Source organism: Zootoca vivipara, chromosome 9 (assembly GCF_963506605.1).
Source record: "Zootoca vivipara chromosome 9, rZooViv1.1, whole genome shotgun sequence".
Taxonomy (NCBI): Eukaryota; Metazoa; Chordata; class Lepidosauria; order Squamata; family Lacertidae; genus Zootoca; species Zootoca vivipara.
This window is the reverse complement of record NC_083284.1, coordinates 35,103,356-35,131,111: the sequence shown is the minus strand read 5'-3', so window position 1 is coordinate 35,131,111 and position 27,756 is coordinate 35,103,356. Positions and strand designations below refer to the sequence as shown.

The following is a 27,756-nucleotide window of genomic DNA, read 5'->3' as shown; positions in this document are numbered from 1 at the left end:
AATAAAATACTCAGAAGTCAGCACCACTGCTTACCCAATGGGGCTTAGTCCCAGGAAAGCGGCTCTAGAATGGGCGCCTTGGCCCATGAGGTGCTTCCTTCCGGCTCCTCTCCAGCGTGTTTCTGCTCGCTTTTCCTCGCGGGCCGCGGCAGCTGGAGTGTGTGCGCGCCTTTCCGCGCACGCCGCCATCCCGCTGCGCTGCGTGGCGCAACCTAGTCCTTAGTGAAGCTCTTCTTTCCCGCCCCGAGCTTCTTTCCCGCGCGTGGATACCAGGGAGAGACTAAGCAGCGCCGACGGCGAAGCTCGACCCTCGTGCTCTGCCTCGCCTGTTCCTCCTGCTGCACCGGCGGCGGCGGGCCCTGCTTTTGGGGCTGCGCGGGGAGCTGTCAGTCAGGGAGCAGCCCCAGCCCAGGGTGATGTCAGCGGATCAGCTGCTCTATAACAAAGCGCCGAGCGCCGAGCGTGGGGAGACAAGCAAGTGGGCGGCGACGCAGGCACTCGCGGCTTGCTAGAGCGCGCTGCGCGGTGGCGGCCCCTCGCTCCCCCGCCGCCGCCTTCGTAGGCTCTCGGGGGGACACAGCGGCAGCCAGCCGCCCTCTCCGGCCGAGTGCCGGGACACAGACAAGAGCGCGGCGGGCGCGCTCCCGAGCAGGGCCAGCCGAGCCAAGGAAGTTGTGTCTCCGCGCTGAGCCATGGACAGTGACGAGGAGACGTTGGAAGAGACCGTCGAGGGTAACTGCGTCCCTTAGGCCTGAGGGGAGGGAGCGAGGGAGGGAAGGCGGGCACAGCATCTTGGGGCTGGGGCTTGGGGTCTCCGAGGCGCGTTTTTGCGCTGGGGCTTCGCGCATCTCCGCGTCGTGACTGTCTGTTCCGAGGAGCCCTTTCCGCCGCCGCCGCGTTTCGTGGGGGCAAATATGGTGCCTTTCTTCCCGCCTTCTTTCTCCCGCTTTTGTTGTGGTGGTTTGGCGGACTGGTTCCTGTTATTCTTCGTGGGGAGGAGGAAAAGACCAAAGCGCGAGGCAGGCTGCCGTGAGCCCGGAGCTTGGAAGTTGGCCGGAGGCGCGTGGCTCGGCCTCGACTGCAGCTTTGAGGGAAGCCAATCGCGCGAAGAAGCCCGGAGCGAGCTGCCCTCCCAAATAAGCTCAGACAGAAATAGCTGCCCCATCTCGGTCTGCAAGCGCTTGTGCTCTTCCTTCTCTTCCAGGAGATGCGTGATAGGTGCGGAGAGAGCATGCCAGATCTTTATGTTGTTACCAAGTTCTATTAGAATCACTGGGACTCTTCAGATGTTGTGGGGTCACCAGCTCCCCTAAGCAGCAGCCCGCAGGAATGATGGGAGTTGTAGTTTGACAACATTTGGAGGGCTACAGGTTCCCCACTCCTAGGTAAATGCGTGATTGAGGGGCCAATGGGGATCTTTCCACAATTTGACTGAGTGTTGAAAATATGTGAATGCTTGCACAATCTTTCTCTGTTCTAAGGATAATAATTAAATCATTCATTAATTGTGTTTCACCACAAGGGTCTTAAGGCCACTTACATCCTTGCAACAAAAGGATACAGAAAAATACATGCAATAAAATCAAAGCCTACTCTAAAGACACATAAGTATCTAAAAAGTTAAAATATTCAGCCACTTGTACTACTATAATATGATCCACCATTAAAAACAACAAACGGGTGGGGGGGACAACAACCCCATCCCAACAGATGAGAAAACAAGTAAATAATAGTTTTTGCCTGCCTCCGATAATATGATGACCATCTTAGTTCCAAGTGAGCCTTCCTAGGGAGAGCATTCCATAAAAAGGGGAGTCACTACTGAGAAGACCCTCTAACAGCTTTTGTACTCCTGCAAGGCGACACTTGCAGGAAGGCCTCCAGTGATGACCAGAGGGTCCAGACAGACTCATATGGGTAGAGATGTTCTGCAAGGTCTTGAGGTCCTGAGCCTTGAATTGAGCCCAGAAGCCAGTGCAGTCATGCCAGAACCAACGTTATATATGTTTGGTCCCTATTAATAATCTAGCAGCATTTTCTGCAACAGCTGAAGTTTCCAAACCGTCTTTCAAAGTCAGGCCCATGTATAATGCATTCTAGCAATGTAATTACAATTTGCACTGTCAAAAATGTTTTCAGCAACCACGAAGGTTTAATGAAAGTTGAGCCTTTTCATGATGCTATCATTGCTTGATTTATTGATCTGGGGCTTTATGAAATGTGAAAAGATGCATGGCTAAAATGGCAAGGCTTGACAAGCTTTAGTGCCCTGGTTTCTTAATTTCCGGCTTTTTGGCCATTCAATAATATTATAGTTCCACATCTATGGAAAATATTAAAATGTGTATCACTTGGAATTTGTTAGAAAGGGTAGATAGATGTTGGGGGGGGGTTCCCTTTAATCTTTCTGGACAGTGGCATAATTTTTCAACTCTGGATATTTGTCTTTTGAACACTACGCCTGGAAATAGTGTTGTGTTCTGTCCATAGATTTTGGACCTGAAAGGATCCAAGTAGCTCTGGTGGGGCATGTAGAATCAATGCAGTGTATTGTATGGACTGCTTCATTCTTGGCGTGCAAATGAGCAGCTATGTTGTAAACCTGGCACTATTAAATTTGGAAATTATAATGGTGTTGGCAGCCAGAGATTTCCTCTTTAGTCCAGCGTGAAGTATGCTTGGCTGCCGCTGACTTAATTCCTATGTTGACTACATTTAAATGATCACTTAAATTCTAAGGAGTAACTCAATTCATTATTGAATTCTGACCCTAGTTATGTTTAAATTCCATTGATACCTATGGGGGCTTGCCTGTGCACAGTTTGTGGGTGGGACTGCAGCTGTATTTTGAAGCATTTTTTCCCCTATGAAAAAAATAAACGCTGTAAAAATGAGCTCTATTGTTCTCTAACAAATAAAAGCAAAACGGAGCTGCTTGAACAATTGTACTGGGGTTACAGTCATCTGTGCAAGCTAAGGCAGAGGTTCTGCCTATAGGAGGGATTTGGTAGGAGAAATAGGGACCAGAAAGCAAAATGAGCAGCACTGCAGCTGAAACTCAATTTTGATATATAATATTTACCAATTTGAAAATATTTTCCTCTCTATATCCTTGTGGCAAACTTTAGGATAGAAATTGGGATACTGTGTTGAGTGCTGGTAATCTAAAAACATAGTGACTGGAGCTGTGGAAAGATGTTGTTTCTTTGTAAATATTATGTGTGTTTCAAGCACTTACACATGAATACAGAAAGTAAGGGTAACCATATTGGCCCATTAGAAAAATCCCTAAAGCCCTATTAGGACAATACTTTTATTAGTATAATGGCATTTTAGTTGGCTTTTTAATGATTTCTCCCTAACAGGAATTTTGTAATTTCAAGTATTATTGTAATATGTAGCTTGTCAGATGCTTGCTTCAACAACTTACATATAAAATATGTCATTAGATATATGTTTTGAGCATTCTTTCTGAACCTTGAGATCATTGCCTAAATTGGGAATCCTTAACATTTCCATTTGGTTTGGACACTGGCAGCTCCCCCTTGTCTCCTATTCTTGCCAGGCAAGCTTTATTAGTCAACAGGGTTTGATTCAGAAATGCAACAAATTTGCAGAAGTGACAGCAGAGTTGGAAATGTGGAAGGATTGATGGGCAGTTGGGTGTACTGTATTGAAAGTGTCCTGGTAAGAAGCCTGATACTGGCCCTACAACAGGTGGGGCAGAAGAAGAAATTCTTTCAAATGGTGTGCATGCCTGTGCAGCCCCCTACCCCAAACACACAATCTCTATGTCTGCAAGTCAATGCAGTGTTGGCTTATTCAAGCTGGATTCAGGCTCCCCACCCCCACCCCACAGAAATTGGTATAACAGACACTTATGCAATCTCTGTTCATTTTTAAAAAATCTAAATATGGTAAAGGTACCCCTGACCGTTAGGTCCAGTCGCGGACGACTCTGGGGTTGTGGCACTCACCTCGCTCTATAGGCCGAGGGACCCGGCATTTGTCTGCAGACAGCTTCCGGGTCATGTGGCCAGCATGACTAAGCCGCTTCTGGTGAACCAGAGCAGTGCACGGAAACGCCACTTACCTCCCCGCTGGAGCGATACCTATTTATCTACTTGCACTTTGACGTGCTTTCAAACTGCTAGGTTGGCAGGAGAAGGGACCGAGCAAAGGGAGCTCACCCTGTCATGGGGATTCGAACCGTCAACCTTCTGATCAGCAAGCTCTGCCTAGGCTCTGTGGTTTAGACCACAGCACCACCTGCGTCCCTTATAAAATCTAAATAGTGGGCCAAAATAAAATAATTATGCAAGTCATGGGAAATGATGCCTTTGTCACATCACCAAGTCTCTTAAAATCAGTTGTGTCTTTTTAGTTCAGAAATCAAGTGGCCCTAAGTTGCCCATATCAGAGTGAAATTTGTTTTTCTGTGACCCTATCCAACTCTTAAAGATTGCCATTCCACCCACCCTACCCCATCATTTCACCTCTCAAAACTCTCTCTTTTTGCAGCTGTAGTTTTAAGTTGGGAAAGGGAAGCTTCCATTTGTGAGAATTTATATATGTATTTATGTCTGTAAGTGAGCTTCTTAATTGCTAATGATTCAAAACCATTTTGAGCCAGCTTTAAACTTGAACAGCAGTATATCTGCCTGTGGTGGTGGTATAGCATTGCAGTAATGCTGATGTGCAACAGGTTTTAGGACGCTACACTAATGCCGGCATGTCCAACCAGTGGATCGTGATCTACTGGTCGATCCCCAGCTGATCCTGGTAGATTGCAGAACCTTTATCGATCATGGGATTAAATAAAGTTTACCGAAAGTTAACAAATAAAAGCTGGAGAACTCTGGGCAATCCTACCCCAAAAAAGCTCAATAACTCTGGGCAATCCACCATATGCATGCTGCCCCTCCCTCCAATGACAATGGGTAGATCACTGCCAGTTTATACTGGGAGTAGATCACAGTCTCTTGGGAGTTGGATGTGCCTGCACTAGTGTACCCTGTAATTAATGACAAAGTGTGTCCTAAGCACTCTGCTCCTTCTGCTACTGCAGAAGACTTTAGGGGTGTGCGTGCATGCGTGTGTTTTGAGAACAAACATAATTAACTGACTTTCATTGGCTGTAATAAGAAAAATAATAATGTTATTTCTGAATGTTCAATTCACCACACTTACCTCTTGCTGCAAACACAGAATTCAGTTGTTTCCTTCTCGGGTAGGAAATACATTCTGGGGTGTGTGTAGTTCAACAGTGAGTATTCTTTGCAGAGATGAGATTAAAACAGCAGAATGACAGTCATGGCTGTTTGGGCTCACTCATCCCTAGTTTATCAGTGCAGCTTTCTTTCTTTGTGTCTATCTCTACACCTTGACATGGAAGTGTCATTTGATTGCCTGCAGGCCCCTTTGTTCTCATCCACCCAGCTTGTTACTATCTTGTATCTGTTATGATCTTGAGTTCCAGAGGCTTTAAGCAAAAATTGATCAAGGTTTTGAATTTGCTCCTTACCTAAGGCTATATACACATTAACTTAAAAGTTTTGAATCACTCCTTTCCTCCCTCTCAAACTCTCTCCCTTCTTGCTCCCATGGCCACGGCCACTTTTGCTGTGGAATCTTCCTTCTCAGATGTACACACTTCAGTTTAACTGCAGCATTAATACATCATACAGCAGCAATTCTCAATAAACTGTTAGGATGGAGACGGACTGTGGCCATCTGCACATGGCTTCAGACACCAGTGGTGAGATCACAGTGGTTCCAGAGTAAACGATAATGTGTACGCAGCCTAAGAGGCTGACTCCAAGCCTGCTAAAAAGCAAAATGGAAAAATAATTCAGTACTGTAGTCTGAACGAGACTGTGTGGAACAAATGTCAAGTTTGGTTCAGCCACTGCAGACTGATATAAAGTTACAAGTGAGCTTTGGCTAAGGACTGACAGTTACACAATTTATGCTTTCTTGGATGGCTTGTGCAACCCATTCCTACAGATCAGCTAAGTACCAGTACTGGAGTCCCCGTAAGAGTCTTCTAAAACAGCCTGTGCTTTTACTGTCTGCTGCAAACTGTGAAGATAGATACTGAACAAATTTTAAAAAGCTCGAAGCTTGATTGGTTCTTATTTTTTCTCCTCAAGAACATTAACCATTTCATGAGCAAACAATTGCCTCAAGTATGAGAAGCATATAGGATACATGTGGATAAAAACACATTCCTCACATGTATCCCATGTTTTGTGGTGCTGCAGGTTGGGGTTAGGATTTCTGGTTTTTGTATTACCAGGCTGTGCCCTGGGGAAGGACTTCTAATAAACACTGCAGCAGCTCCTTAGCAAAACTAGCTGTGGTTCTCCTCATTGTAGTGCATTTGCTAGTGCAAAGGATGGCAGCTGGTCTCTAAGCAGAACTGATGGAGTGGCCCTGCTTCCCATGTCTCCTTCTGCTGCAGCTTCATGAAACAGCTGTTGCCAGATGAGAGAAGGGAGATGTGATGGATTTCTCCCCTCACCAGGACAACAGGGTAGCCCTACATCCCTTCCTTCTGCTGCAGACTGATGGCATGGCCCATACAGGCTATGGAATTTCCTGTAGTCAAGGAAACTATGTCAGGCATGACTTTGCGTTATAGCTGACGCTAAATAATGACCGGAGTTGACTCATCACATATAATCAGGCCAAGTTCTGGTGCAGAGGGAGAGAGCCCCTAGCACAGGCATCCCCAAACTGCAGCCTTCCAGATGCAGCCTACAACTCCCATGATCCCTAGCTAACAGGACCAGTGGTCAGGGATGATGGGAATTGTAGTCCAAAACATCTGGAGGGCCGGAGTTTGGGGATGCCTGCCCTAGCATCTAGTTGGCTGCAGCAATTTGGGAACCAGTGGGTTAGAGCATGAGATTGCAGGTTCAATCCCCATATCGGACAGTTGCATCGCAGAGGGTTGGACTAGATGATCCTCGGGGTCCCTCCCAACTCTAGAATTCTATGAGGTGATGGTGACGTTTAGGGGCACCTTGAGTGTGAGGGTGATGCTACCAGTGCTGATGCTTCTTTATCAGGTGTTGAGGTTGTGCAGTACCACACATGTTATTCTTTAAATGTTTGTTTGTTTTCTATGCTACAACAAATATAAAATCAAAACAGAAGACATGTGTTATGATTCTGCCATTGGGAGTGAGTGGATGGAAGTAGTTCTATACCAGGCATCCCCAAACTTCGGCCCTCCAGATGTTTTGGACTACAATTCCCATTATCCCTGATCACTGGTCCTGTTAGGTAGGGATCATGGGAGTTGTAGGCCAAAACATCTGGAGGGCCGCAGTTTGGGGATGCCTGTTCTATACCCTTCAGGGTGAAAACCTGCTCTGGTATAGATCTGGACCCTTCTCAGGTGAGAGATGGGAGAAGAGAATTAGATAGTCCCATGGGAGTGGGGCATGAGTTCATGAGTGCTTCAGACATTAGGAGTGTATTTTATATGTTTGCTTGGCAGTGACCCTTTGTATGTGAATTGTGATATTGTTGGGTATGAGTGGTTTTTGTATAAGTGGTAATGTCTGAGGTAGTGAATTCTATGTGAAATGGATGGTGAATGAACTTGGACAAGTGATTGTATATGCATTGTGGTGTTTGGAATTTTACATTATACTGCTCTGTAGCACTCTGATTTTATTTATTTTTATACTGCATTATGTTTCTGTATACAGTATGTACGTTTTTCATGTATTTTGCTTTGTGAATTTGACATGGTTCTATTGTACTGTACTTGGTGTGTCGGTGTGTGAATAGGTTCTGTCTGCTTGAAGCTTCCCAGCTGTGCAGAGCACTGGCTGGCTGGTTCTTAGAGCAATTGCACAACTGTTCTTCAGCCCCCACCCCACCCCACATCCAGAATAGTGTTTTAAGTTAAGAAGGGGAAGGACAAAGAAACAATTAAGTTAATAAATATGCGGGCTATCTGAAAACAAGGTTTCTCAAAAGTGAGTAGTTTTGCCAAAGCATGCAGGGTAAGGGCAGTAATCCATGCTGATGTCTGAGCCAGGATTGTGCAGCAGTAGAGGAACAGAGGCTGTGTTAGGAGTCGGAGCTTGTGCTAAAGCAGAAAACCCCACATCCAATCCACATGAAGGTACATCTGCATGAACTCTTGCAGTATCATTGTCTTGGTCTCACTGGCCTCTTTTCAATTTTTATTAGGTGCACTCGATGATGATGGGATGCCGCATGGGTTCTGTACGGTCACATACTCCTCCACAGACAGATTTGAGGGAAACTTTGTGCATGGAGAGAAGAATGGCCGTGGAAAGTTCTTCTTCTTTGATGGAAGGTAGGCATTCTTTTGGGTATGGCGCTTTTTTTTTTGCTCAATACTTCAAATATTTTTATAACTTTGTGGTTTTCCCCCCCTAGACTATAGTTGTGAAAATAAGACAAAGTTAATACGTCTCCTCCCACACCTTACCCTTGTAGTTCACTCTGCTAAGTTGTTCACTTTGAGTAGAGCAAGAAGGGAGAGACACTGAAAGGGAGGGGGGGAAAGCTGTTCTAAACTTATCCCTCTTCCATTCCTCATTAGAGCCCTGAAACATTCCATAGTACCTTTCCGCAATGTATTTCACTCCTGGTTACCATGTGACGTCTTCAACACAAAGCTCCATGTCCAGTATAGTAATTATATGTACAACATCCATCAATGGATGTAACCTCCTCTAACTGAGCAAGATAACTGACAGGCTTGCTCTTAAGGTTCTAGTCATCTTAAACATACAGTAATAGCATGGGGTGTGCGCACAAGGGAGACTGCAGAACAGGAGAGAGGATGAAGCCTGGAAATGGGGGTAATCCATGTGCAAGGGACAGTTCAGAAAAGTAAGGAGGCGGTGGAGGTAGAAAGGGAGTGATGGTGAAAATGGGGGTGCAAGGAAGGAGGAAGCAGGTGGCATAGGAATGGGGTTGAATGTGAAAACTGGCATGAAAGAGTCTGAAGAATAGCAGGGGATAGTGACTTCATAATTGAGCAGAAGGTAAAAAGGGTGCTTAGCAATACAATGTATGGGAGATGTATAATATGAGGTTATCGGGGGGGTGCAAGGGAGGTTGCACAAGAGGAGGAGGAGGCATAGGCATGGGGGTGAAGGTGAAAATGGGTACAAAGTGGGATTGCATTATAGAAGAGAGAAGTGGTATCAGAAAGGGGGTTGGGGGATCAAGCTTAATAGTTGCATGGGGTAGGAAGGGGAAGCGCTAAAGTGTTAATGTGGGGGGAATGGCAGGTGGGTTGGTAAGCAGAGCAACCAGTAAAACATTTTTTAAAAACCAAATTAAAAAGCAACACACATTTTAAACACTTCCATAAATAGATTAAGACAAATTATCTACAGTATAAAAAGCCAGTAACAGTAAAACTCGAGATGTTAAAGGCTGCCCAGAAAAGAAATGTTTTCAACTTTTGATGACAGTGAACCAGAGAGGGAGTCTGACAGATCTCCACAGGTACAGAAATGCTAGAGTCACTGGGCCACTGCCAATAAGGTCCTGTTGCTCACTTACCTGAGATGATGGTACAGAGAGCATAGTGGCTGAGGCTGATGTTGAAGCCCAAGCAGTTCTGCATTGTGGGAAGAGTGTCCTTAAGGTAATGAGACATTTTTACTTTGAGAACATTTCGTAAATTAAACTAGATACTATTGATCGCTGTGCCCTACCCTTTTCTCGTTACCAGCACATTAGAAGGCTATTATGTGGATGATGCTCTGCAAGGCCAGGGTGTATATACTTATGAAGATGGAGGAGCTCTTCATGGCACTTATGTAGATGGAGAACTAAATGGGCCAGCCCAAGAATATGATGCTGATGGGCGACTGATATTCAAAGGGCAATACAAAGATAATATTCAGTGTGGCATTTGTTGGATATACTACCCTGTAAGTATGTTGGACTTTTTCAAATACGCAAGGTGGGAAATGAGTTATAAACCTAAATGGGGAGGTGTGGCGGCAAAGTAGGGGATGAAGTGATATCTGACACATGGGGAAGGCAAATCCTGTTGCATTGCTTAGAGAGGCAGCTGGACTACATAACTGCCACCTGCAAAGGAGAGCAAAGGGTTGTGATTTGGCAGCCTACCAGAATCCTAGCAATCCTTTTCACACTTATGGTTGTGGCTTCTCATAATTTGGATGCAGATTATGCAGCATGGTAGGATACATTTGCCTTCCACAAGTTGCTGCTGTGTGCAAACTGTGTACATGAGTGTAAAATGCACCATGTGCCCTTCTCAGCCATGTGCATCTTTTTAAAGATTGAAGTCAAACCTGTGAGGGGCTTTGTGGGTTTTACTTTTCATTCTAAGAGAGGTGCTTTTCTTCATAAATACTTTACTGAACATAGTTCTCTACTGTCTTTAATTTAGAACCATTATAGCAGGGTTGCTTTTGGCTTTCACAAATGAATAGCTCCATTCAGGCCACTCAAGCTAGTGACACTTTGCCTAAATAAATACTGAATAGTAACTATGTACATGCTTTAGACATCAGTCCGCTGTAACAAAATGTTCTGAACTCGGGAGCCAGAAAAAAGGAGTCAGTGTGCTTTTAAACATCTATATTTTTGCTGTCCTCCCCAGCCCCAGCCCCCAAAGGAGGGAGGTCAAGGTGACTTCTGTGTAAAAAGTGTAAAAGTGTGGTTATAAATACCAGCATTTTACTGGATAATCTTGGGAAGTTAAATATATACATATATATATATATACCGGTATATAACTTACTAGACATGACTAGAGATGCAAAGAACCTGTTCAGAGAAGTGTCCGTTCGATGCTTCTCAGTAAAATAGTGAACAAGCCCATAATGGCTGTCACAATCTTGGAGATGAAGCTGTAATGGATCTCTAACAAGGCTCTTACGATTTTTATCTTCGGTTCACAAAACCCAACAAAAGCATTTCCTCTGCAAGTTTTTTATTTATCCATCTATCTGTTTATGGATTGAAGAGCTAAAGAATAACCAAGTTATTTTACTTGGTTTATGGTTAATTTGGCTGCTATTTGTTTGGAAGAGTTCCCTCCCCTTTTTTTTCTTTTTCTTTTTTAGAAACACCCTGGATTTATACAGGGCTTTGTTATAGCAGAACTGGATTGCTGGAATAAACACAACTCACTGAGATCTGTACAGAGTAGCAAAAGATCAGAGACAGCAGGAAGTGAGGTTTAGAGAACCTAAGATGCAGCTGGTACCTATGAAACAAAAATATTATAAACGTATTTTAATTAACACAGTTGTTACTTTTGGGTGGTATCCATCTAAATTATACCCGGAGTAGACTCATTGACATGATTAGCTTAGGTCCATTAATTTCTTCTCTGAGAAGAAGTTAGTTGGATGCAGTGCAATATCTGTGTTGCTATTGAAAGGTTTCAAAAATGTCTGTGCACGCACAAACATTTCCCTCTTAAAAAGGTGCAGCATTTATTGTACTAATATTATGCTTCTTCTCATTCAGGATGGTGGACATCTGGTTGGAGAAGTTAATGAAGAGGGAGAGATGACCGGTGAGAAGATAGCCTATGTGTACCCTGATGGGAAGATGGCCTATTATGGACACTTCATAGATGGTGAAATGTTGGAAGCAAAGCTGGCAACCCTTGTATCCGTAGAAGAGGGGAAGCCACAATTTGAAGTGCTGCCAGGCAGTAAGTGGTCCTTGGTGTGCAAAATGGTGTTGTGTAGCATGGCTTCCACACACCTTTTTGGAGATAACTTCGAGCAAACAATGCTTTCAGTTTTTCTTTTTTCACATTGCTGCAGTTTTGTTCTTGTGCCAATGCCCTCCACTCTGCAAGATAGAATTACTAAAATTAGAGCTGTCATGGTGTGTTGACAAAATGGATTGGAGTGGGGTTGTACACTCCGAGCCAGAAGAAATATAAGGAATGGTAGTTTAGGGTCGCTTCAGTTTACATTTGGAATTTGGACCTGGTATGCAAAGTATAAATACCATATATATCAGTTGAGACACATTTTACTTTCCACTTCCTTTTGTAAAAGATAATGAAATTGGGTCCCGGTTCTATATCGATTGCTGCTGCTTTTGATTTTGTTGAGAAAAGTGTTGGTGATAATATGCACTGCCCACACATAGTTGATGTGGGGTGCATGCATTTTTAACTTGGTTTTACATATTCATGGGGAAAATATAAAGCTAAAGCACTATTGGGAAACATTATTTCTCGCATGTATAAACCTGAACTCATATTTGTTACAAAGGTGACTGAATACTACTTGCAATTTTAAGGAGAAATGAAAATGGTGAAAAAATTGTGTGCAGAGCACTGTTTTATTATATAGTAGACAGACGTAAATACAATATTTTTGCTGTCATGTTTTTAAAACTTAATTTCCTTATGGTGTGTTGAATGCATAACACTTTAATAAGAGAGAGACCTGCATCTTCATCTTGATTGTCCATTAATTTGTGTACTTTTTTGTTTTGTTTTGCTTGATTTTAGGCCCAGTATACAGTTTTGATAAATCTACTTCATCTTGCATTTCTACAAATGCACTTCTTCCTGATCCTTATGAATCGGAGAGGTAGAATAATTTATGTGTATCATTTTGCCAGCTTTCTTAAGTATTTGCAAAGAAACAATTTAGTTGTTCTGCTTTGCATTTTAAGACAGCTTTCAGCAACACTTTATTCCTTTGAATTGCAAACAGAACTATTTGTGTGCAAATGACATCATATTAGCTCATTAATTTGATGGTTATCTTGCATGAGCTTAATTGAATTGAAATGTTTTCCAAAAAACATGAATTGGTATGAAAAACCTGTAACTATTAGGAGGAAACTTTTATATTTCTTTGAAAAGCGATTTTTAAATGAATTTTTTAAGTACAGTAGTGAAAAATTGTGGTACTAAAGTATTTCTTTGTTTAATATATCTCTCAGTGGCTACAAATAACTGTTTCTCCACCCACCCCCTGCCCCAAAAAAACATTCCACCCACCCCCTGCCCCCAAAAAACATGTTCAGAAGATGATCTTCAATATACATAATCAGGATTTCGCAGGGACAGAAACTTGATGGGACTCTGCATTTTGTTGGACAAAGCGCTGATACACTTTTGCTTTTTTCTAAACACAGAGGCTTTGTCACATTTGACACCTGTGCTAGTATTTCTTCCCATGGCCCAAAATTAATGATCTCAAATTTACACAAACTAATAAAATAGTTTTCTAAAAATATTAGTGTATTACAGAGTAGTAATAATGACACTGTACTTTCTTTTTAATCTTTCCTTTCATCAGGGTATATGTAGATGCATCTCTCATTTCCAGCGCAGGAGAAGGGTTGTTTACTAAAGTATCTGCTGAGGCTGGCACAGTTATGTCCTTTTACAATGGTGTACGAATTACACACCAGGAGGTAAAGTGAAGTGAGAACTTTTCATTGCTACTTCTGAAACACTTCCTTTTTGGAAACATTTTTGTTGCTTGTTCACCCTGTTATTTCAAAAATGTTTCAGTATTCACCAGGATTGCGTAAAAAAAGTGTGTTGATTTCATATACCGGCAATGCATGGTCAAGGATTCTGTAGTCATAATGGGATCTCACAAGTATTTGAACATCCAAAGGTTCTCTACACAGAGAATTGTCTTGTTAAGTGTATCTTGCTTCTCAATTTCTTTAATATCAGTCCAGCAAGCCTTAGAAAATTAAGGATGATTTTGTTTACTTGATTACAGATTTCAGTAGATGTGCCCCAAGTCTGCTGTAAAACTGATTTTTATTCTGTAGAGGTAATGAAGCAGAAAGGGCAAGAAGTTAGGGTTAGTATGGTCTTACTATGGTGAGGACTATTGGAGTGGCATGTTTTTCTTCGCTTAAATTTGTTTCCTTATAGAGTACTTGCCACCCTGATTGAATACCACTGGTCTCTCTCCTTTAAAGCATGTAACACAAGAAAAATCTGCATTGTTTCTTCAGTCTGACAAAAACACAAAGTTGACACTGCAACAATGTCTGTTTTAGGTGGATGGCAGGGACTGGGCTCTGAATGGAAACACAATATCCCTTGATGATGAAACAGTCATAGATGTACCGGAACCCTACAACCACGCAGCCAAATACTGTGCCTCATTGGGGCACAAGGCAAATCATTCTTTCACACCAAATAGTGTTTATGACACGTAAGTATTAAACTTGTACTTGATAAAGGTGCTGCTTTTCAGGTGTCAGAACTGTCTGCCAATGCGATAGCAGATGATATCAAAGGATCACTGCAACCACGGTGCTAAATCAAGTGTGTGGGGAAAATTGATGAAAAATACAGTTGAAAGCAAGGGAAGCATTCCTGGAAAATGGCATCATGCTCTGAGTCAGGGGTGGCTAGCCCTTACCACCCATGGCCAGGCCACTCCTGAATATTTTTTTGGGCCCTCCTAAAAAACCTACCAATTTTTTAAAAAATGGTTTTAAACCAAATTTAATGAATGAAAATAAATTATTTTAAATTGTGTAGAATTGCTTGTGGGAGACCATTTTGGAAGGCAGACTCATTAACTATGCCCAGTTATATGCTTTGTTCATGCCCATGTTAACATGTGACTCCCGAGGGTTGATATTAGGTGAAGACAACCTTCTGTCCAGAAAAGGTTAGGCACCCCTTATCTAAGTGGAAAATCCTGCCCCAGCCACAAACATTTTGCTGGGAGGCAGGTGGCAGGATCACTCGTTGAAGAAGATGCTGAGGTGTATCTTCATAGTTTTGCCTCTGCGTTCAGAGATGGCCCTACTGTGTGAGTCAAGAGAGCTTTTTCTGCTGTCCTCTGTTCTTAGTCCCAACCACTCTCCTGTGTTATCCACAGTGGATGGACTGTACAGCACTGCTGCACCTTTCCCCCAGTTGCAAAACCTGCTTAACTTTAAACTTTTTCCAAAACTTTTGTTGTTGCTATATAACAATATTTCGCTGCAGGGAAAAAAAGTGGCCAGCAACACTCCTATAGGGTTCTCTTGCAGTGCTGTGTCACCTATATGTAAGAAACGCATAGGATATATGTAAAGCTTTCAAGAAAATGAATACATCGTTTGGGCTTGCTGATTTTCCTTTTTCTGACTGTGTATGCTTCCTTCCTTTCTAGGTTTGTTCATCCTCGTTTTGGGTTGATTAAATGTATCCGCACTATTAGGGCTGTTGAGAAGGATGAAGAATTAACAGTGGCTTATGGATACGACCACAATCCCATTGGACAAAATGGGCCGGAAGCTCCAGGCTGGTATCAGGTGGAACTGAAAGCCTTCCAGGCTACTCAGAAGAAGTGAGAAACGTACAGTTTCCCTCCTCACAATGGATCTATGCACTACCCTTGATACCGATACTGAAAACCGGGACAGCCAGGGATTTGTCTATGGCTGTCTTGCAACCCTTCACTCCGTGCCAGAGAGGGTTTATTTTCCATAATAACAAGTTTTAACCTTTAAGTTCAAGCAATTTAAAAAAACTTAGCTAGTGTAGTAAAAAAAACAAACCTATTCAATATGCCATACAAAGCAGTGTGATTATTTGGCAACCATTCTGTGTCATATGCAAAGTTGCCTAATTCTAGGGGGGGGGGATAGGGTGTTTGGAGTCCGCCCTCCCCCCCAAAAAAAAGACCTAGTTGTTATTGTGCAACTGCATTTTGTACACATGCCATTTTGTGATGGTAATAGAACTGTGCTGTTTTTAATATTCTAGAAAAGGAGCATAATTTTTGCTCTCAAAAAACCTTTGAGAATATTGCTTTAGAACAATTTCTATCTTTGGTGCACAGAAGGCTATCCTTTGTAGATTCCCTCTCTCTTAACACTGTCATTTCAAAAGACAAACACTTTTAGGAGACTGCACAGAGGTTTAAACAGCAATGTAGGTTTTTATGGCTCTGCGGAGAAACTGTTTTTAGAAATGTGCCTATGAAAACCAGAGCTAGTGTGATTTTAATTATGATGTTCACACCTGGGTAATTTCTAGATGACTTTTTTAAATATAAAGTTGAAATGTGAAAGAGTAATTTATAAAGATATGTTGATGATTATAATCAGCATGAAAATAAGTGAATCAAGGTTGTAACATGAGTTTTTTTTTTGCTTGCTAAACTTTTTCCCTTTTCTTTTTCACCCCCTTTCCTGTCTCTAAATGGTTAGGTGAGAATCCATCAGGGTAAATTTATTTTGATACATAGGTAAACAAACAACTTGAAGAAAAAAATGAGTAATTTAAAGGTTAATAGCAAAAACCCCAATTTCTGCTGTAGAACATGTCGTGTCAAATAGCTTTTTGGAAATTATAAAATAAATACATTTTATAATTCTTAACTAGCATTTAACTGTGATCGGTGAAACAATATTATAATGGAAGTAAAGAGCTTTCAAGGCTCTGCAGGTCACTTGCAATACTGACACTTACCTTCTAAAACAGATTTATCAGTATCTGCAGTGTTAATGGATCACTTGCTTAAAAATGCTTGTACTAGAAAAATGTGCACATACTCCTATGGGGGGAAATGTCTCTCAGGCTGCAGTCTTGTGACTATTTGTCTGGGAGTAAGCCTTGTTGTACTCAGTGCGGCTTACTTTTGAGTAGACATGTATTGGATTACACTTTTAGTTTCTCCTATGGGAAAATTTCCTTGTGTACGTTTGTTACCTGCACACTGAACATCTGCTTATAGAGAGAGGGAAAAAGAACGGGAAGCACCAAATACAAGAGAAGAAAAGGCAAGCCTCAAAATTGCAATGAAATGTATAAAATAAAATAGTAAATTGCACATTGGTAGAAACCTTTCTCAGAGGGTCTAGTAAGTTTTTCCTTACTGAACTAAACAAGGATGGTTTCCTCCAAAATGTATTGGGCAATTTACTAAGTTTGACTGTTTTTTAGATTTGTTTTCTAAATGAATAAATCAAAAGCAGTTTATGTGATTTCATAGCAAAAGAGCAAAGAATAGAAGCTTTGGTGGCACTCCCAACGTTTTACTCTATAGATAGAATGTATTTTTTAGCTCACTCAATTATAGCAAATAGCTAACACAGATGAGATTTGATTGACTCAGCTGGGCTTTTTGAGGCTGAACCGATCCTTACTTATAGAAGTGAACTGAAAAAAGGCTGAAATGTTAGAATGCTGCTTCTACAAATTGGTGCAAACAGAAGAGGAAAAGTCTGTTTTGCAAATGCACAAGCACTTAAGCACAACACCAATTGCTGTTAGTAGATAAATACTGTTCAAGTTGATAGACCACTATTTGGGTATTGTTTCAGTGAAATTACTCCATCTGAGAGGAGGCGTGGTCTCCTTGTAATATCCTTCCTGAGTTTGCCTGCATCGAGTTTCTTTTGAAATACTACTTTGAGAGAGCCCCATTGAGCTCACTTGCTTCTGAATAAACATGCTTAGGAGCACAGTGGATATCTAATATAACCAATGTTGTCTGTTAAGATGCAGAAATGCTAGAAATATTCCTCCTGGATATTCTTACTGATTTACTATTCTAGTAGTGAAGAAATGTTTTCTGTTATGTGCTCCTGAACTCTGCATGACTATAATGCACTCTGTGGTCTATTAAGATAGGGATGTGTCCTGGCTAATAATCTTTCCTCATTTTCACTTCATGATTTTTGGTATTGCTTGTGATTTTAATTTTAATTCTTCTTCAGAAGCAGTTTGCTGTTCATGCAAAGTGCTAACACTTAAGCCGAGCACTTTCTTCCTGGTAAAGAGAGAGTTCCTTTCTAGGAGATGTGGATATTGAGCTAGAACAGCCTTCCCCAGCCCTGTGCGCTTCAGATGGTTTTGATTGCAACTCCCATCATTTCTGACCATTAGCCAAACTGGCTGGGGCTGAAGGGAGTTGTGGTCCAGCAACATCTGAGGTTACCAGTTTGTTGAAAGCTCTGCTAAAGAATCTGCATGGTCTCTTAAGGTCAGGGATGGGGATAATTCTGGAAAGCTCCATTTGGTTCACATTTCATTTTGAAAAGCAGCAACAAAGTTGTGAAAAGCGTTAGAGTACCTTGGAAAACTCTGCTGATACTTGTTGAAGCAATGTGACTCTGTAGACATAAACCACATTTGACTAATACTCATCATTGCATTTAAAAAACCTTATAGGGAAGTAAATTCTGCAGGTGGCAGGTGCCTTGCCTGTTTTGAGACAAAGGAAATATTGGCTGATAGCCAAGCTGAAACTGCTCTGCGGCAAGTTGAACCCAACATATTTTTATGTGAAATTGTTATTTTTCTGCTTTATGGCAGCCTTTTGGATACTTGACAACTGTTGTTGAGCTTCTTCCTCCACTAGCTTTAACCTTTTGTCTTAATGCAAGGCAAGTCATACATTGATACATACATATGATAATCCTATTCAGAGAGGTCTTGCCCTTTCTTTGGTTTCTGCGCAGTCTGACTTTGCATTCAGAAAAATTAATGTTACTTCTAGAGAAAACCCACCCCACAAAACGCATGATTTGACAATATTGGCAATAATAGCACTTAGATAAAGGACAAAAGAAAGGACAAAAATAATTATTTGAATTAATGCTTGCCTTTTTAAATTTGAAGAGCAAGACAAGACAAGTGTTTACTCTCTGGCACTTCATGTGGCTTGGATTCTGACTCTGTTGTATTGGAATCGGCACAACACTTTTCCAAAACAGGACACACTGAAGTTGTTTGTTTTGCTGATCTTCCTATAATTGTGGTAACTTTCTAATAAGAATTGCTTTGCTGTCTCATCCAACATTGTGTTCTCTTAACAGTGGCCAAACTTGATGATAGTGCTGTTTGTTGGAGGTGTAAAGTTTGATGGTATTTGTCAATATCAAATCACAAAAAATAGATTCTTGCACATATACTGACTTGTACTTGCAATAACTGTTGAAAAAATGGTAGCAGCCATTTTTATCTTCATTGTTTGTGCTTTGCAGTAAATGGAGCAAGGAGCAGGGGGGGAGATGGCTAGTTTATCATTTTTCAGACCTCCTGCCCTCAAAGAATCCTGCCTTGTGCCTTTGCCAATCACAATGGTGAGGCTGCTGCTGCACAGGAGAAAAATGTAGCCAGCAAAGTGCATGTGTGTTTGTTTGTTTCCAGGTGGACTGTTTTTGTGAATGCAGCAAATTGCAAAAAGGTAGCACAGAATGTCCAGGGTTGTGGATAGGGAGGGGCATCTGTTAGACCCCTGCAATGAATAACTTTTTTAAAAGAGAGAGAGAAAAATATCAACTATTGTCTTGTAAGTGCATCATATTCTATCAACCTTATGAATTAGGGGGTGGGAAGTTAGTCTACAGAAGCAAAGCTGAGAAAATATGCTAGAACTAGGTTTGGAAAATCAAGTCCAAGGCAACTTACTGGGTTTCAATATAAAACACAATCATCTTCTTCTGGCCTGCAGACTTTTCTCCTGCAAGTGATCAGAAATTGTGTATGTAATATGTACAGGGAGCTACCTGCATGTTGAGGAAAGTCAGTTCAAAGTGAGTGGGCATAGAATTAATCAAAATATTGTGATGCTTCACATGAACAAAGTTAAACATGGTAATTTTTCTCAGTCACTTGATAACTTATATCCTTATGTGTGATTGAGGGTAGCAGCTGCTATAGGTTATTTGATTGTTTTTCACATATTGATTGGGGGAAGAGAGCACTTGAGTGGAGTCGACTGTGCTCTACAGACTCTGACTTGATATTTCCTGTGACTTCTACCAAGAAATTTCTATGCACACCATCTACAGTACTGCATTCAGAAGATTTTGCCTAGATGGTTCCTACTGCTCCTAATGGAATAGTGTGTGTATCTGTTTTAGGATCTTAAGAGTACAGTATATTTTGTTAGCCATAAAAAGTCCTGTAGCAAGCAGCAGTAATCGTTTTTTTAAGGCTGCTGTTGTCTGTTCTAAACATATTATTAACGCACTGTATACAAGATGGAAACATCATCTTTGCTTCCCAATAACCATGGTTATCTTCTGCTTTTGTCTCCTGACACAGAGGTTTCTGAACTTAATCTAGTTTAGAAGTATTCTAAGGGCCTTCTCGGTGGTGGCGCCTGCCCTGTAGAACGCCTTCCCAACAGATGTCAGAAAGGAAAACAACTACCAGACTTTTAGAAGACATCTGAAGGCAGCCCTGTTCAGGGAGGCTTTTAATGTTTAATAGACTACTGTGTTCTATTTTTCTGTTGGAAACCGCCCAGAGTGGCTGGGGAGACCCAGCCAGATGGGCGGGGTATAAATAATAAAATATTATTATTATTATTATTATTATTATTATTATTTTATTATTATTATTCTGAACTGGCAGTGAACTAACCAGGAACAAGACTTTGGGGTCAAAGCAGATAGCTCAGTAAAAGTAGTGATCCAGTGGACAGCAGCTGCGGGGGGAAAGTGAGTTCCATGGTAGGGATAATAAGAGAAAGGATTTAAAATAAATCTGCTAATATCATAATGTTGTTCTACATATTTATGGTGTGAACACACTTGGAATACCATGTAAATTTCTGGCTGTGTTGCCTCAAGAGGAACACTGAAGAGCTGGAAGAGGTTTCAAAAAAGGGAACCTCCCCCTGTGAGGAAAGATTACACCCTTTGGGGCTTTTTTTAGTTTAGAAACCATGCCAATAACAGGGACGAACAAAGCAGAGGTGTATTAGATTATGCATGGCTCAGAGAAAGTGGACAGGGAGTTTTTCTTTCATGTAATCCTAGAACCAGGAGCCATCCAATGAAGCTGGAACTTTGAAGATACAATACAGACAGGACTTCTTCTCAGAGCATATACCTAGTTAAACTACTATGGAATTGCCTCGCACAAGATGTAGAGGCGACCATTAACTTCTATGGCATTAAAAGGGGATTAGACAAATTCATGAAGGATAAGGCTATCAATGGCTGCTAGCCACGATGGCTGTGTTCTGCCATCGTGAGGAGAGTAACTGAGGAGAGTGCTGTTTCACTCAGGTCCTGCTTGTGATCTCAAAGGCATCTGAGTGGCCACTATGAGAACAGGATGCTGGATTAGTTATACCTTTGGTCTGATCCAGCAGCTCTCTGTTTACGTTCTTACGTAGACAACTAGGGACTGCGGCCAGGCTTGCTTTGTTCAGCAAACCCACCTACAACCCCATCAAACCCCCTCACCAGGGGTGTCAACTTGAATAAAAAATTGGGAGGCCCACGTAAGCCCTGCCCCACATAATCTATCACATGACACGGTGCACGCACACCATTTGAATGGCAATGTGCAGTAAATAATTGAGTTGGCTCCTATGCTTCTCACCAAAGCCCCCCACTGCTTCCCCCTAGACCTTCCCCAAATCACAACTCGCCAAAACTCCCCAACTCACCTTGACCACTCACTCACTTGCCTCAACAACCTCCCTCCCTTGGCCGGGAGCGGGGAGGAAAGAAAGGCACTTCTTTGTCCCCTTCGCTTCTTCCAGTCTGCTGTGGGAAGCATGAGAAAGAAGCCTGTTTGCTGCCCCCCTAGCCTTGCCACCTGCTTGCCCATCTGCTGGTTGGTCTGCTTCCACCTCTGGTTCCCTCCTTCTCACCCTCTGATGCAGCTGCAATGGCGTGCTGTAGTTTGCAGTGGCCCCTGGCTATAACCAATCAAACTGCAGTGTGACAACATTCTTATATTTTTATTGTACGTATAGCTAGGTACAAAGTCCATATTTTGTCAGCTTCCTCACTGGTCACCCCTGCTAGTACCATATGGCATATGGCAACTGTGCAAAGTGTTGATTATTCTGAATAAGATGGGAAATTAGGCTTTAATGGAAATACCCAGGCAAGCTAAACTTAATCTATGCATTCTTCGTTGCCTGTCAGTGATCTGGTGAAATCAGTCTTTGGTAATGGATTGATAACTAGGTTTTCCCCTTTTACTGATTATAGTATTACATGCTTCTTTGCAACCCTTCTCCCCCTCCTCCCAAAAACTAAAATGTGCTCAAGCCACCTGCAGTAGAGCTTTGAAAACTGGGTGTCAGTATCACCAGGAAGGTAGAATTGTGCAATAATATTTTAATCTTTATGTCCATGGTAAATTGGCCCTAGTTGTGTTAAAAGCAATAGTACTGTTGTTTGGAAAAGCTAACTTACTATCTGAAGAGCATGCTTACATAAATTAAATATTTTGAACATTAGAATTTCTGCAGCATTATAATTTTTAATCAAAAACCAAAATGAGCATAATTTTAAAAACTGCTATGTGGGGGGCTGGGGGGGGCTATAATATGATCTGTTTAAAAGCAATGAAATATCCAAGCCATAAAATCATGTGCAGGAAGATGGGTAGTTGGGTTTGGTTTTTGTGTTTTTGTGTTGTTGTTTTAACTGTACAAGTATATATATATCATAGTTGTCTGCACATTACACTAGTAACTTTATTTTTTAAAAAAGCACAGTGTAGAAGTTTAAACAAGCAGATGGAACACTTTAAAATACATTTAAATTTAAGTAGAATTTATCTTACAATAAAGGAGCCATCAAGGTGATAAGGAACATATATAAAGCTTTTGCATTTTTATCATCAAATGTTTATAAAGTATATGGACACCCGTGACTCTTATAAACTCTGCTTCCTATTATTTAACATCCAATGTCAACAGTAAGTGAAACAATATTTGTTGGGGTGCCAGAAAGCAAAGAGAAGGCAAATAAAAAGGTCAACTTCTGCAGGATTGTAGATAGTGTTACAGCTGGCTTCAGGTACAGTATGCAGCCATTTTGGAAAATGCATGGATTCTAAGATGGCAGACTTGCAAACCTTCTAGTCTTTTCTTCTGTTTTGATCCAAAAGTTTTTGTATTGCGTATGAGAAGGTATATTGGCTTTTGAATTTGAGGTTCATGAGGTTCATTTGTGAGCAATTTTAACATATTTTATTACTGGTGTTTAATATACTTGTTGATTGCATAATCCTCCAAGGAAAATAATGCAAAAGACACCAAATTAATTTATTCTAGAAATTGTCATAAGGAACAACTTATACAGACCAGAGTTCTTCAACCTTCAGTTCTTGGATGCTATTGGGCAACAGCTCCCATCATACCCAGGCAGCTTAGCCAATGGTCAGTGATATGGAAGCTGTAGACCAAAACATCTGGGGACTCAAGTGTGATGAAGACTTAGATAGACCACATTAGGAGTAAGGTGGTGAGGTTTTATCATACCTCAGGGAGATGAACCAATAAAAAGTCATTACTGAATAATCATGCAAACCCTAAAATGATTTCTTTTTCTTTTGCAAGCTATTTAGAAAACTGGGATCAAGTATAGAATATGTGGATGGTGATAATCACTATTATACACAGTAACTTAGATAAAATCTAACTTTTCCAGTGTTTGTAATTTGTATGATTATGACTATTAAAAAGGTAATTGCTCATTTTAATAAGCCAGCCTTCTCAGCTTGGTGCCTTTTAGTTGTTTTGGAATAAAACTTCCCTTAATTTCAATTTGTTTCTAATGTTTCTTTCTAATAGATACTTTTTAATTGCTCTTCATTAATCACTTAGAAATTTTATTTGGGTAAGTGGTGTATAAATTTTGTTTAAAAAATAAATCTGCCTCAGCCAGCACGGCCATTATAGTGGAAAACATTTGGGGAAGCTTGTAATAGGCCATTGTATATTTCCTTGGTGGTATTACGTGATTTTAGTTTGTTCTCTTGAGTTATGTCTTACTGGAAGTCAGTCATATGGCTTGGAATTTGAGATTTTTCTGTACAAATTCAATGCAATCTTTCTGCAGGAAACATACCATAAATATGTAAGTTTCAGAACATTGTTTTAAAGGGATTTTCGACTTTGTACTCCCTGTCTATGAACAGGAGATTTCTCTGGAATATTAGCAATGCAAGCTGCCATAGGGCTAAATGTTGAATGACAGTTTTGTGAAAGCTTCCCAGTGTTTTATGGGTATTCAAATGCTGTGCAGACACCAGACTATAGATTCTTGTTCTTGTTAAAATGTATGTTCATTCTTCCCATAAAAGTGAGTTTTTAATGTCAAAGTTATGGGGTGATATAGATATTTTTGCTAACACTTCAGCAGTAGATTCCCATATATTATGATTGTATATCCTATGTCAGGATCCAAATGATGGCAGTTTGTGCTTCCAAAAATCATGGTGGAGTGGGGAAAATTCTTCAAAGAAGTCTGGAGCAGAAATATTCATTGAAGTAAAAACGGCAATCTGGAAGGAGCAAGTTAAAGGAACTTGGACACAAAAGGAAGTTAATGAGCAGCAATCAATTCTGGCAAACTCTCTTGAAAGTCAACACCATACTTGCCTAAAAAAATCCACAATAGTTCAGCTTAACAATTTTTTATCTAGACAAAAGGGTCTGCTTAGCTGCAAAGGAGCAAATTGGTGCTGAAGTTAGCATGTTGGTCCTTCCAGTTTGTTGTGCCAAAGAACTTGCAGAATTTGAGGACTTCCACAAAGAGGAGTTATTTCAGCTACTTGGAATGTAGATTGCATTCTACATGTTCAGGTAATAACTACTGTGGACGATGGTGTTCAGGTAGCAAGAATGCACAGCCTTGGCTTGTGGAGCAACTTGCATAGGTGATGAAGGAGCAGGCAAATTCAGCAGCAACAGTTTTTTTAGCTGAGGGGCATTAGTAGCAAATGGTTTCAACATTTTGCAATATGTACAGTGAATGCCAATGTAGCTGTCCTAAGCTGTAACACACTATTATTGAAGTCATCGGAAGGGATACATGTGATGCTCTAAGAAGATCCCATGCACTCGTAAGAAGTGATTGGTGTTACAGTTGTCAGTAGAAAGAAAATTCTTATGAAAAAGTAGGGGCATTAATAAGGCATTCGCATAACTTTAGTACCAACAAGGTTTCAGTTTGCAGTACAGTTTGTTTTATAACCTGGAAGTCATTTTGACAATGTGGATGAGGCAGCGCTATTTATCCAGACGTTTACTCCAAAATTCTTCCATTTGGGAAGATGTTTTAATCGCTGCATGCTGACCTGCTACTGAGATGGCCTTATTTGGAGGCAAGGACATAGTTGCAGTCTGCGTGTTCCCTCTGCTGGTGAATAGGGGTGATATTTGGAGCCTATTATTGGGGCTGAAGTCACAATTTTTAGAAATGAAACTCACGTCTCAAGCTGTTGAACTGTGGTTTGCCGGGGGGGGGGGGGGAACGCACAACGAAAACCTATTGCAAGCAGTCCAGACTGAAATATGAAAACTGCAAAGGAAATGACTGAATTTGATACTGTTTTCTCTCTTGTAAACACAACACCTGGTGAATATTTCAGAATGTAGAATTCTTGAACAGCACCTGCCGTATTGCTGTGTACAGTATGTCGTAACTAGAACTTTTCAGTGCTTCAGTGCCTTTGCTTGCCTAGTTCTGTTACAGCAGGGGGAGGAACGTTCATGCCAACAGGCCAGGTTTGCCCTCTGAGGCCATTTTCAAAAACCACACCCACCTGCCAACCAGTTACAGCTTTAAATGATTTAGGGTGCAATCCTGCCCCGTTAGTCAGCAATGACAGGGTTTGATGCAGCAGTACAACCAATGCCACCTTTAACAGCACTTGAACTGACAGAGACAAAAGGTATGGTGGGGAGGAAGGAGAGAGGAAAATGCCCTTTTGCTCCCGTGTTTTTGTGCTGAAGATACCTAGACTGGGCCTGTCACCATCATATGAAGGCGGCAGGGTCCACACCAGAGTCAGCAGATCCTATGCTGGCCCAGCCCTGCCAGAGACATCCCATTTGGGGGAGTTTTGTCTACTGTCAGCAGCAATAACACTTGAGGTAGTTACTGCCTGCCAACCACTTGGGCAGGCACACTAGAGCACTCCTTACTGTCTGTGGCAAATGTCCCCCACTGGTAGAGGCTGATGGGGCAGGGCTAGGTGCAAGGACAGATTGGGGGTTTGGATTACTCTGTCATTTTTTAAATTTCCATTTTAGTAAACTCAAGCCAACAGCAGTTTACGTTGTTCTTGCACATAATGTTAAACCATTGTCTATTTAACCATGGTTTGTTAAACAGATCAGGCTGTGTCTTGTAGATGAGAAGTTGGCTGCTGGTGCTGATCTTGCCTTGTGCTTTTGTGGCAAGGCAAGTGTGTGGGGTGATGTGCCAAAACAAACCATAATTAAACCAGGATAGTGGGTTTTGATGCCATGTAAAATCAGTCGGCACAAGATGAGATTTGCTAAACCAAGATTTCATATTCAGGTTTATTGACTGGGGTGTGTTAAAGGTACAAAGTACAATTAAGCTAAACAAATTACAGCTTAGTGGTGTGTATAAACTCTGCTAGTGTGTAGCTTGTTTATATTGAAATAGTACACATTACAGTACAATATGTAGATCCACTTCTGTTTATTGTTGTGCATTTAACGTTTCCATACTAATACATTGACTTCAGCTACAGAAATTCCTATATATGATATATGTATAGATATTTATATACAGAAATGAGAGAGCTGCCATTTTGGCATAGCTGTCATATTGAAATATGCATTTTCCAGATGGATCCACACCTGCAATAGAACATTAATTTCTACAGTCCTGCAAAAGAGGACTGCCTTTTCACAGTTTTCAATTAGGATCTGTTTTGCTTTATAAAATGTGTTTCAAAAATTATTCTCTCTATATTCCTGTATGATGTGTGAAATTTTTGAATTGTATTATAACTAAATGTTGTTTTCAAAATAGCTGCTACTCACTTTAAGCTTCTTGCAAAAAGAAACACTCCTGGTTTATTTGAAACTATGGATCCAGTTGTTTCTGTGTGGCCTGGTGTGGTAGCTCTTTACTCCTCAGATGAGACCACATTCTGTGGTGTGGTAAGAGACCTGCATACAAGTGACAGGCAATTCTGTACTATTTTAACATGTATGCTGTACTGAGTACTTGATGACATAAAATAAGTTATTAGAACGATGAGCCTTATTGACATCCATAGATTTTACAAATGACTTCTAAAACTATGGATAACTGTAAAGAAAAGTTTACATGAATGAAAGTTGCACTTTCTGTGTTATGAATGAGGTTTTTTATGCATATGATGAATGCATGTTCAAGGAAGTAGGGATAATGTTTCTGGTGCAAAAAATGTACTTGCTTTAAACTGCAGTTATGAAAATAAAGCATTACATGAATGAAGCTATTTGCCTCTGAACCATCTTTTCTCCTTTAAAAGTGGTCTCTAATATTTAAATACTGAACTAGCATCCTTATTAAATCCACCAGAACAAACATTGCCATTGATGTGAAGTCACTTAGTTGCAAATAAGGCAGATTTGGTATGGTTCAAGCAGCTGCTCCTTTTTGACTCATGGATTTTGGAGATGATCTTAATGGGTCAACATGGTTGCTTTTTGCTCTTTTGGGTTTTTTTTGTAGGTCCCTCCCCCCCGTTTGGGCAATAAGAGCAGAAGTACACAATTGTGTTATTTTGCCCATCTAGCAGGGCCTCTAATTGGCCCATTTTATCTTTGCTGGCCAGATAATTCCTTAATAGCCAGCTGACAAGTGGGCTTCTGCTGCTAGAGACGGTGGGTGGGGCAAAGATCTGCAACAGCCATCCACCTGAGAAGGGTGAGCCGCCATTATAATCTCTCTCCTCCCCTCTCCTCCCCCAGCCCACCCTTACATTTAAATCCATGCAAAATAGCACTTGGTTATTTCTGGTTGATTTTGAAC

At 41.2% G+C, this 27,756-nt stretch overlaps 1 protein-coding gene and 1 long non-coding RNA gene across 3 annotated transcripts in view; one reads left to right on the top strand and one right to left on the bottom strand.

Annotated features, from left to right (window-relative positions):
- Positions 1-489, bottom strand: part of LOC132592635 (uncharacterized) — a 40,708-nt gene extending 40,219 nt beyond the window's left edge. Inside the window, exon 1 of the long non-coding RNA XR_009558129.1 lies at positions 35-489. This is a non-coding gene — a long non-coding RNA (uncharacterized LOC132592635). The remainder of the gene's footprint in view (positions 1-34) is intronic.
- SETD7 (SET domain containing 7, histone lysine methyltransferase) lies at positions 471-27,216 on the top strand. 2 transcript variants are annotated; one of them, XM_060278607.1, is made up of 8 exons: positions 471-732; positions 8,212-8,341; positions 9,737-9,938; positions 11,515-11,563; positions 12,521-12,602; positions 13,320-13,437; positions 14,044-14,201; positions 15,156-27,216. In XM_060278607.1, the coding sequence occupies exons 1-8, from the start codon at positions 693-695 to the stop codon at positions 15,334-15,336; spliced, it is 960 nt and encodes a 319-aa protein (XP_060134590.1). In that variant the 5' UTR covers positions 471-692; the 3' UTR covers positions 15,337-27,216. The 2 variants fall into 2 exon arrangements, with proteins under 2 accessions (XP_060134590.1, XP_060134589.1); XM_060278606.1 differs by having other exon boundaries at positions 11,515-11,704.
- The last annotated feature ends 540 nt before the right edge of the window (positions 27,217-27,756 follow it).